Source organism: Leucoraja erinacea, chromosome 6 (genome assembly GCF_028641065.1).
Source record: "Leucoraja erinacea ecotype New England chromosome 6, Leri_hhj_1, whole genome shotgun sequence".
NCBI lineage: Eukaryota > Metazoa > Chordata > Chondrichthyes > Rajiformes > Rajidae > Leucoraja > Leucoraja erinaceus.
This window is the reverse complement of record NC_073382.1, coordinates 70405537-70417819: the sequence shown is the minus strand read 5'-3', so window position 1 is coordinate 70417819 and position 12283 is coordinate 70405537. Positions and strand designations below refer to the sequence as shown.

The 12283-nt window shown below is 42.1% G+C and overlaps 1 protein-coding gene across 1 annotated transcript in view; it reads left to right on the top strand.

The window, feature by feature from the left end:
- Positions 1 to 12283, top strand: part of LOC129698283 (progesterone receptor-like) — a 231062-nt gene that overhangs the window by 197690 nt on the left and 21089 nt on the right. Inside the window, exon 7 of the mRNA XM_055637338.1 lies at positions 664 to 794. Coding sequence (XP_055493313.1) covers positions 664 to 794 — 131 coding nt within the window. The remainder of the gene's footprint in view (positions 1 to 663; positions 795 to 12283) is intronic.

The window sequence follows — 12283 nt, the reverse complement described above, 5'->3', positions numbered from 1 at the left end:
AAGGCACAAATCCTGGCTTCACAGACCAATGGTATCCAAATAAATGTTTGAATGGTTTCGCAGATGGATGGGAACAGATGAAGTCTTTAAAGACTGTGATCATTGTTGGCCATAATCTTAATCAATGCAGACAATAAAAGTCCATTAATTTGACATTCTTGATACATTGATGATATTGGATTAGTCTAGGTGAGTTTAAAAGGAGCACAGTTAAATACCTCAAAAGGAATACACTTCTACACAACACCACACACTGTCTCATTTTTCAATCCCGAGGAAGTCCAACCTCAGCCTTAACACAGTCAAGCGAATGCAACAAGCTGGTGACTTGCTTCATATCCCACTCAGCAACCCTGGCAGCCCTGCACACTGACTAATCCTCACAGGAAATATGGGGATGGGAATGATTGTATCATGAGAGTAGCTGTATACATGGCCTGTTCCACATATGCATGACTGCCAGCTGGACAAAAATAGCACATTGCATCCCCAAATGTAATGGGAATTTAAGAGACCTAATTAAAAAGGTCCAGATCCCCTGACTGGAAGAATAAGCAAATGGTTTGAAGTAGTTTTCCATTGGAATGAATGTTGGGGGAGGTAAACGTTGGGAGTTTTGTGCATATTTTATGTGAAGATTATTTGGATGATTTTCTCTTATAGGCAACGAATGCAAAAGTCGGCGATGTATGATCTGTGTATAGCAATGCGCCAAATCTCACAAGAATTTATTCATCTTCAAGTATCTCAAGAGGAATTTTTATGCATGAAAACCTTAATACTGCTTAATACAAGTAAGTGAAAATACACTGCAGAGCTAAACATCCTGTGTGAATATTACATTATGAATATCTATTCTCATTAATTTTCTGGAACTACATACTACAAGTTGTGAATTAATTTCCAGCTTAATCTTTTAAAGTTTAGTTTAGTTGAGAAATACAGCGCGGAAACAGGCCCTTCGGCCCACCGAGTCCACGCCGACCAGCGTTCCCCGCATATTAACACTATCCCACACACACGAGGGACAATTTGCAATTTTACCAAGCTAATTAGCCTACAAACCTGTATGTCTTTGGAGCACGGGAGGAAACCGAAGATCTCGGAGAAAACCCACGCAGGTCACGGAGAGAAAGTAAAATTCCGTGCTGATAAGCACCCGTAGTCAGGATCGAACCAGGGTCTCTGGCGCTGTATGGCAGTAGTTCTACTACGACCTTACAGAAGGATTCTGCTTTACTACTCTTTCCACTGTTTGTCAATCAACGGCTTCAGAGATTTGTCATAATATTGTCTATTTTTCTGTGATTTCTCAGCATTTTGAATCACTTTGGTTGCATTATTAGCCTGGCCATTGTTAAAATCTCAAGATAAAAATCCACACCAAACGCAAATAACGTCTTATTGTTTGACTGTGCTACTGGGTAGGGTTGATTGAACTCCTGGCTTAATGAAGATTTCTGCTGCCTGCTGTGCTCATTGCCTATTTAAGGACATTTTTTTGAAAATAATCCTTAGTGAAGAAATCAGATACTTTGTCTTGTCCAAGCTACATGGAAAGCAGCCATGTCTGGCGTAAAATTTATAACATGGCCACTCAGCTTGGAACAACTGTTGGATTAAGTAATAATCAGCACTACATCACTGCCTAACCATTGCCTAGTCTATCACTGAAGTGAAACTGTGCAAATTAACTCTTAGTTCATTAATTTCCATTTCAAGTGTAAATTTGTTAAGAGCTAAATATAATAAATCTATTTTTAAAATCTAAACTACTTCCTGTGGGATAAAGGAGGCTAGGGTGGTCACGGTTGCGCAGCGGTAGAGCTGCTGCCTCACAGCGAATACAGCACCGGAGACATGGGTTCGATCCTGATTACGGGTGTTGTCTGGACGGAGTTTGCACGTTCTCCTTGTGACCTGCGTGGGTTTTCTCCATACCCTCAGTTTCCACCCACACTCCAAAGATGTACAGGTTTGTAGGTTAATTGGCTTGGTAAATGTAAAAATTGTCCCTAGTGTGTGAAGGTGGTAGTGTGGGGGATCGTTGGTCGGCGCGGACCCGGTGGGCCGAAGGGCCTATTTCTGCACTGTATCTCTAATCTAAACTAAATGTAACACTGGTCTCAAAATACCATTTAGGGTCTCTATGTCCAGAGTTGCAGTTCCTTCTCATCTGGAGTGTTGAATAAAAAGAGGTTGCCAAATGACTGCCTTTTTGTTTACTAAAGCTAAGTGCTTCTCTGACAACTTTGTGAGACTTTTATGATAGATCTCTGAGGCAATCCAAACAATAAAGTTAAATTTTTTTTTACACTTGGAAGTATTTAATTCAATTGATTTAATTTGGAATAAAAATCTCTGAAGAACAATTGTAACATATTAAAAGGTATTATTTAGCACCAAAAAAAATTGGGTTGAATAAATGACAACAGACATTCGAAGGAAATTAGACTTAAGTGGAAAGAATTAAGAGGAAGATTAAGATTTGAAAAAGACAATTGAGAGGTTTTTGTTTGGAAAGCAGTGATGGAAAAGGCTTGACATGGAAGAATTAGGAGAGCATCCTGGATAGGAATGACTCCTGAGGGATAGATTTGTCATAGATGAGTGAAAGGTGCAAACAAGTATTTAAAATAAAAGAAAACATTGAAAATGTAAAGGTAGTAATGTGAATTTTAAATTGATTTGTCGCAGCAGTAGCCAATAAAGCCTCTGGGCAGGAGCAGGATACCTGAAATAGTCATAGTTATAGAGTGATACAGTGTGGAAACAGACCCGTTGGCCCAACCTGCCCACACCGGCCAACATGTCCCAGCTACACTTGTCTCACCTGCATGTGTTTGTGCCATATTCCTCCAAATTCCTCCGATCCATGTACCTGTCTAAATGTTTCTTAAACATTGTGATAACAGCCTCAACTACCTCCTCTGGAAGCTCGTTCCATACACCCACAACCCGTTGTGTGAAAAAGTTACCCCTCAGATACCTATTAAATCGTTTCCCCTCACCTTAAACCTATAGTTTGGCCATAAAGAGATGATAGATGGTGTACATGGTAAAATAGAAGTAGGAAAGTCAACCAGCCATGGGATTTATAAAGTTATTCATTGAGGTACATGGCAAAGTTAGACTCCACTAAAATCACTTACTGCTGAATTTAACATTACCTTCACCTTGGTGTGCATGAATATCTGCATGCTGCAACGGTGTGTCTCATTCCAATATGTTTCTACTTTTTATTTATTGTGTCATTCAAATTTTTCATTTGGTCATTCACAGTAACCAAAAGTACTGGCTAAGTAGAACCAATTGTATTCACCTCTGCATCTTCAATTCTGCTAAATCAACTGAGTTAAGGGCAGCACTGTGGTGCAGCTGACAAAACAGAGGTCTCACAAACCCAGAGACACAGGGTCAATCCTGACTTTGGGTGCTTACCGTTTGAAGTTTGCATTTCTTGCTATGTCCTTCATAACTTTCCTCTCGATGCACTGGTTTCTTACCACAATATGTTGCAAAAACATACTTGACTTAATAAAGTATGATTATGGTTTTGATTGATGACTGTGACATCAAAAATATATGGGTTGGTCAATTAACTAGCCACTGCAAATTGCCTCTTATGTGCAGGTGAGTGGTAAAACTGAGGGAGAAATTCAATGACAATGTGGGAGAATAAAAACATGGGAATAATATGGTATAAATGGGTGGTTGATGGGAAGCATGAAACCGAGGGCCTATTTCCATCCTGTGTGACTCAACGAGAACCAGATATGTACAGGGGAGAACTGTAGGGAGGAGGCTGCTGCTCTTGCATGCCTTTATAATTACCAACATTATATTTCTTCCCCAGAATTATTTCAAAACAATGTTAAATCTATCTTTTCATAAAATTGAATCAGAAAGGCATCTTTGCCATCATGTTTCACTTGTAAAATGTTTCAGCTATAGGAAAGAATTCCAGGATAAAAAGGGGATGTCAGTGATGCAGTTCCAGCAACCCAGGTTCAATTCAGAACCTCACCTCTGCATTTCTGGAGTTTGCATGTTGTGTCTCTGACCACTTGGGTTTCTTGTGGGTGCTCAGTTTCCTCCCATATCCCAAAGACAAGAGGATTGATAGGTTGAGCAGCCCCTGGTGTGTAGGTATTGATATTCCCAGGTGTACTGAGGTGCAGTGAAAAGCTTTGTTTGCATGCTATCCAGACAAATCATACAATTCAAGAGTACAATCAAACCGCACACAAGTATAACAGGTAGTGCAAAGAGGAAAATTCCAGAAAGCAGAATATGGCATAACTGAGTTACAGCATTACAGCAACAGGGAAAATGCAACAAAAAAAATGTGCAAGGGCAGCAATGAGGCAGGTTGGGCAGTGGGAAAGGAGCTGGCCCTGAATCAGTGATACGTACTTTCAAGCATTTGAATCTACTGCCTGTGAGGAGGGAGAGGGGAAGAGGAAATGATTGGGATGTAAATGGTCATTAATTATATTGGCAGCTTTCCCAAGGTGTATATGTGTCTACATAAGTCAATGGTTAGGAGGATAGTTTGTGTGATAGACAGGGTTATACAGTTTCTCGTGGTCTTGGGCAGAGTTGTTGCTGAATCAAGTTGCGATGCATCCCACTGGGATGCGTTCTATGGTAGTAGAATCAAGGGGAGTTGATGGGAATGTGGGGAGAATAAAAGAGGAATAGTGGAACTTGATGGCTGGTGCGTATTCAATGGACCACTGTTTCTGTGCTTTATTATTCCATGACTCAATATATTCATAACCAGCACAGAGATTGTGCTGCCAATTTACCTTCCAAACAAAATAGATGCAATATGCACCCAGCACTTCCCATGTTGTCAAGTAGTTGCACTCCTCAGCAGAAGACATGAAAACATCCTTTGCTATAAAGGACTACGGCAGGTGGGAGATGTCAATGAAGGTACCCAAGGTAAGGTTTCTAATACAATGCTCCTCAGTGAGGTTCACGGCTCACTTGAACATTTCTGTGTACCCCTGTTCATTCTCCCAGTCATTGCTCTATTCCTAGGGAAATGCATACTACCAGAGCCATGTCTGGATGGAACCGTGTAGGAAGGAACTGCAGATGGTGGTTTAAATCAAAGATAGACACAAAATGCTGTAGTAACTCAGCGGGACAGGAAGCATCTCTGGAAAGAAGGAATGGGTGACGCTTCCCATTCCTTCTCTCCAGAGATGCTGCCTGACCCTCAGGACGGAACTGGTTTGTTCAGAAGCCTTGATGTCAGAACAAGGGCACCAGTGCCAGGTAAACCTTCTTTCTGTAGATCTTTAAGTGATGAGCTGTAGAAAGCACCAGAAAGTTGTAAAATCATCATTACAATAGAAACATAGAAACATAGAAATTAGGTGCAGGAGTAGGCCATTCGGCCCTTCGAGCCTGCACCGCCATTCAATATGATCATGGCTAATCATCCAACTCAGTATCCCGTACCTGCCTTCTCTCCATACCCTCTGATCCCCTTAGCCACAAGGGCCACATCTAACTCCCTCTTAAATTCAAGAGTCTGGCTGCACTGGGGAAGAAGCTGTGTGCACTTTTCGTAAGGTCATGTGATAGGAGCAGAATTAGGCCATTCAGCCCATCAAGTCTATTCTGCAGAATTAATTGTGACCACTGGCCATAAGTATCCAAATACCTCACCAATATGGCACCCTATGTGACGTAGCCTGTAAAACTACCCACATGCAATGTATGTGATCAAAAGGCAGTGTGGCACAATTCCAAATTGATGTGCCGTTTGCCTCTTTAATCCAGCATCTGCAGAAAGAGAAACAGCGTTAATGTTCCATCAGAAAGGACACTGTCATGAAATGTTAACTATTTATTTCCACAAATTAAGCCTTACCTGCTGAATATTTCTAGAAATTCCATCTTGATTTCCCATCTCTCTGCCATCTGCAGTAATTTCATTTCCATTTGCAATTTCTTGTTGATGAACTTTGCAAGTTACATTGCACTGTCTTTTCAGCCAAGAATGATCATGTGTACAATGCAGTCTGGTTAAAAAAAAAAGAATATTTGATAAGTGGAGAATGTTATTTTCCTAAAAATAAATCCATCGTTCTCACGATTGGTACATTCCAAGACCATAAAGTCACAGATGTTTCTGAGCAAATAAAGACTAGATAAACTCTTAAATTCTCTCCAGAATACCTAATCTTTAGTCAGAGGGTGATGAATCTGTGGAATTATTTGGCGCAGAGGGCTTTGGAGGCCAAGCCAATGGATATTTTGAAGGCAGAGATAGATTCGTGATTAGTACGGGTTATGGATAGGAGAATCAGGTTAGGAGGGAGAGATAGATCAGCTATGATCGAATGGCGGAGGAGACTTGATGGGCCGAATAGCCTAATTCTACTATTCCTTATGATCTTATGATCTTAACCAAGAAAAGGTTCAGTGAATTTGTTCATATTTTACTCAGTGCCTTGACAGCAGAGGGAATCTCCGAATTAGGGCTCAAAAGCTATTGATAGGCAACAAGTGAGAAGTCCATAGAGTCATAAGTATTTAATTTTCTGCTTCCAGTCACAGTTTTACATGGCTTATGGCAGACAAGTGTCGATTTACTTGCTGGTTGTGCAAAGTATATAGAATCAGAGAATCAGATTGTTTATTGTTGTATACACCAGGGAGCAATGAAATTCCTTGTTCACATTGAAGCTCGTGGAGTAAACAATATGCTTACAGTAATGATAAATACAACAAAGGTACACAAAATGCTGGAGAAACTCCACGGGTGAGGCAGCATCTATAGAGCGAAGGAAATAGGCAACGTTTCGGGCTGAAACCCTTCTTCAGACTAAATACAACAAGTTCAAAATAGCAGAACTGTGCAAACATTTGTAGTGGCAATGAAAGTAGTGCAAATATATTAAGATACAATAAAGGAATAACTGAATAAGGTAGAGTTAGGGCTAAGAATATGTGGCAGCTCCTCTGGGAAGGGTGTGTGACAAAGCTGATTAATTCAGGAGTCTGACTGCACTGGGGAAGAAGCTGTGTGCACTTTTCGTAAGGTCATGTGATAGGAGCAGAATTAGGCCATTCAGCCCATCAAGTCTGCCCCGCCATTCAATGGTGAACCGTTTAAGAAAGCACTGCAGATGCTAGAAAAATCGAAGGTAGACAAAAATGCTGGAGAAACTCAATGGGTGAGGCAGCATCTATGGAGCAAAGGAATAGGCGACGTTTTGGGTTGAGACCGACTTTTGGGTCGAGACCCTTCTTCATGGTGAACTTATCTCTCCCTCCCAACCCAATTCTCCTGGTTCTCCACATAACCCCTGACACCTGCACTGATCAAGAATCTATCTATCTCTGCCTTAAAAATACCCATTGACTCTGCCTCCACAGTCGCCTGTGGCAAAGAATTCCACAGATTCTCCACCCTTTGGCTTAATCAAGTTAATACGGTTTAGGCTGTTCCCTCAGGTTGGATTCCTGGATTCCATAAACAATCTCTGATGAGTGAGTGCTTTAATTCTATGAAATTATCTGCTAACAATCTTTTATCCATTAAGTGATTATCAACAGATTCTCCCTGCTCCTAGTTGCATATGAAGAACCAGTTATTTCCAGACAATGCATTCTCCATCATCTCACTTAAGGACTTGATGGTACAGTTACAGTCCTAGTATCTACGGGATACAACATCTTTACTTTTGTCTGCTCTGGTGTATCTGCCATAGCCATATTAGTACACAACTGTGAACTCTTCCTTCAGCAGTATCTCCGCTTTAGATGAGCTATTTGCCCAGAAATCCAGCAACGTGCTGTCCATTTGTTCCATCACATACTCTTTCAGTGGATGGTGCATACCCAAGTGTCATAACAGTTGAGAGGGATTTTGCCCAAAGTTCAATCCTTTGATTTAGAAACGGTATCTCTATCTTTCATTCGTTGATACTGGAAAATAGTCAGTAATTCAAACTTACAGCGGTGTTACAGTTAAATTAAAAAAAATAAAGTAAAAGGCTCCCGAGATGTGCCGCGGAACCAAATGAACCAGCAGGGGAGGTACCAAGAGCAAAGCGGGATCCATCAGGGGGTCACTGAGACTGACCCAGTGGGAAGGGGGGGGAGGTTGCTGGGAATGAAGGGAGACTCGGCAGGTGGGCTGTCGAGAACAAAGGGGGACACAGACAATGGGGGATCTTGCGAGAATGAAGAGTTACCCAGCAGGAGGGCCTGCCAATAACAAAGGAGGACCTGGCACGGGGTTTGCCAAGAATGAAAAGTAATCTGACGAGTTGCCCCTATGGTGTGATGCTGTGAGAAGCGGAGACTGATGAATTTGGGTAACTTTGTTGGCATCTCTTTGTGTACTGCCGAGGTGAGGTCTGCTGTATGATTTTACCGGATTGTATGCAAAAACAAAGAATTTCATAGGTACACGTGACAATGAAGCATCAATGAATTTCATTGAAATAAGAGTAAAGGATACAGCATCAGAGAGCATTTTCCACAGTGCAGACAAACTCATGCTCCATACGCAAAACATGTTACCACACAGACAGCAATAAGTTATGTGATACGATCCTTGAAGAGATGTGGACGTAAAAGCAGCCACGATTGTTCCTATAAGCTATTGATTGCTGCAGAAATGAAGCAGGTATTCCTTGGAAAGATGAAAATTGCTCTGCCTATTTGGAATTTCAGAGCACTGTATGTAGTATAAAATAGAAAGGGAATACGTGAAGAGCCCGCCAGTCCGCATGCGCGTCAATCTTTAGAGCAGCTGTATGAAACCACAGAATAGTTGCTGACCTAAGCTATAGAAGGATTAATGACCTTAGAATTACCGAATGATCTTTATGAGAAGTAGGGTTGGGAGTGGCGGGCACGTATTCTTACTTCAAATTCTCATGAAATAAAGATCAAACTTCAAATGGTAAGTTCTCGTTTAATCTTTCTGTTTTATATCAAAGTAACGCGAGTGCCTACGTGAAGTCTTCAAAGCTCTGTGGTTTCCTGCAGTAACCCAATCTGTGTGTGAAACACTTAAACAGATAAACCATTAATGGTAGAAAAAACATGTGTCATTAATACCATGATGCTAACGCATACATGGCCAGTGTTCTTAACCGGACCATAGTCCCAATTGACTTTGAGTTAGACAATAACTCATGCAACACTATGCAGAATTTTATCTGCAAATATCCAGACATATTCAACCAAATTTTATAATTCATTAACACGCACTATGTAAGCCTCTTGCTGTATGATAAAAGGGAACTATCCATTCTATTGGCTGCTAATGAACCATCAGCAATATCTTGAGACTATTGAATAATAATAAATAAACTATCTTTCATCTCATAGGTACTAGCAAGCTCAGTGCACATGTATACCTAATGACTCCCCCAATCTCAGCTCTGGTGGGTATGCTGTCAACTTCAAATGTACGCAATCATGTCAATTTTGCTTATGAGATCATTCCCATAACAAGCTACCCTAATGTCAGTTATGACCCAGAGACCGAGCCAGAGATTGAGTAAAGACTGTGTTCTTTGTGCTGAGATCAGTTGCTGAAAGCATAATCATCTTAAAAATACTGCTCCCATTAGGAATACAGTAGAAGAATATTTGCATAATAATTTACTGATATACATCGCACACTACAATGAGTGTAGGCTATTAGAGTGGTCATATAAAAGACACCCTGTATAACGTTAGTGAACAGCGGGTGAATAACCAATCATTTATTGTCCCACTTATGGTACTATAGAGAATGACAAAGCAGCACAAACAGTGTCAATTGTGCTATAACATAAACGCTTCTCTAGGCTCAAACTGAAAGCCACACACAACCTCTGTTACTTCCGTTTAAAAGTAACTCACATATTTTGTTCACAAACCTCCCATACAATCGTGCAGAGCAAGCTGCCCGAGAAGACAGGCTGCCCCAGCCATCACTTGTGACTGAGTAAAAAGGAGTTGCTTCAGCCGCCTTACCATGGCCTGAATGAATAGGTAAAATTGGCACTATTAAATTTAATGTTGCCTCATTCTTAATATCGCAAGAAGTATCTACTGATAACCGCCAAGAATTATCAGCTGCAAATTTTGCATATTATCTAACTTGGACACAATGTCCTTTGATCTGAGTAGGGCAGCATTGGCTTCCACCAGTGGATATGTTATCAAAACACCAGATAATCTGCCTCATGTGTATAGATATGGCAAAGTAAGCATCTTCAAGATTGATTCTCTGAATCAGTTAAGTTGCTGAAAGCCAATCATCCATCTTAAACTGGGTAACTAAACACATGATCAGATTAGCCAAACGCTAACCTGATTTGGCCTGCACCATGTCTCCGTAACACGGAGCATAGTTTGTGCCACCATCTCCGATACTCTTCCGAGTGGGAGGAAAATTGCAACCCTGAATCAGGAGTTGCCACAGGCGTATGACCTGAACTTCCTGTGCTTGCCTCCGTAACATGGAGTATATTATTTGGCAGCATCTCCGATACTCTTCCGAGTGGGAGGAATATTGCAACCCTGAGCCAGGAGTTGCTGCAGGCGTGTAACTTGAACTGCCTGTGCATGCTTCCATAACATGGACCATATTATTTGGCACCATCTCCAACCCTCCTTTCATCCAAGTGGAAGGAATATTGCAACCCTGAACCAGGAGTTGCTACAGGCGTATGACTTGAACTGCCTGTGCATGCCTCCATAACACGGAGAATTTCTCGTGTCACCGTCTGATTCATCAGATGTTCCAATTGAGACAAACGGCCAATCACATCTGCATAGATGTGGGGACAGAATCCCCTTGACCCAAATCGTCCCACAGACTTGGCTTTGACATTGCCCTGACTCGGGGTTGCCAAGCTGCTCTCTCTAGGAGCCGAATCGGGACTAGCTGTGCAGATCGGTGCACTGTCGGTATAAATCATCATTATTTATTATACTTACCAGACAGGTTGCACCTGCTAGTGACTCCGAGTCCTTCCTCCCTTCTGGAGCCTCAACAGAATATTTCAGGGAGGAAATAGAACGCAACCCTGTACCAGGTGTCGTTTCCTCAGGCCTCTGGCCCCCATATGACTCGGATGAGCCGGCATTATAATCGGAGTCACCTCTTCCCGATAGTCCGCTAGACAGAGTGGGAGAAATACTGCAACCCTGCCAGGTGTTGTCACAGGCAAATTATGTTCATATGATTAAAAGAAGCATATCCCCATTAAATCAAGATTCAATTGCTCTATCGATATCCACTTAGTTGGAATCTCTTATAAAATAATCTCCAGCAGTCCCCTCTATGGAGCGGAAATTACCATGACGCCACCCTGAACCAGGTGTAGCTCCCACTGGTGTCTGATAGACACAGCTCAAAAAAGGCTTCCTAAGCCATGAGCTCTGGACTGCAATGGCAAGTCCAATTTCATTACATCATTTGGTGTATGTGATAATAAATGTCCTTTGTAATTATCATTTTTAATTTAAACTTTATTGGCATAAGATACATCGTTATATTGCCAAAGAATTAATGACCTTTGAATGCTATCTACTACGATAGTCACAAACATGACCGAGTGGCAACCGCTATATATAGCTGCCCAAAAATAAAGCATACACTATATGCTGCTGCAGCATAGCTGAGCCCCTCAGCTAGCAGTAACTATGTTTAAAATTGCTCGGTGCTGCGGCAGCTGAGCTTACCTGAGCCGTAGCTCCTGGCCGTGGCTGTTTTTAACTCACCCACTGCTGCTAAACCTTCTGCAGCGATCGTTGACCTGGCTGCACCGGCAGCTGCAATTATGAAATCCTAGCTCCTTACGGAGCCCCATGGCTGCCTACAAATCTGGCTGCCTGCTCCCGTTCGGAGCTCTAATGCTGGCAGCCACAATATCTCATCCCAGCTCCTATGGAGCCCCACGGCAGCCTCCAATTTCGGCCGCCTGCTCCTGTTCGGAGCTCGAACGGCGGCAGCCACAACATTTTTTATAGCTCCTTATGGAGCCTCCGCAGTGGCCCAAAACCCGGCCGCCTCCATCAGCTACTCCGGGCCCGCTGTCACAGCGGCCGCTGGAAATAACATTGACTTACCTGCCTGAGCAGTTTCGAACTGCTCCAATTCATGCGCCATGCGTCCGCGTATTGACGCGCATGCGGACTGGTGGGCTCTTCACGTAGTCACTCACGTGACTTCAATATAAAATCACAGTCGTTATGTAGGTCAAAGTCAATGTCAGTGTAATTATAGACATACACGAGCTTCCCCACA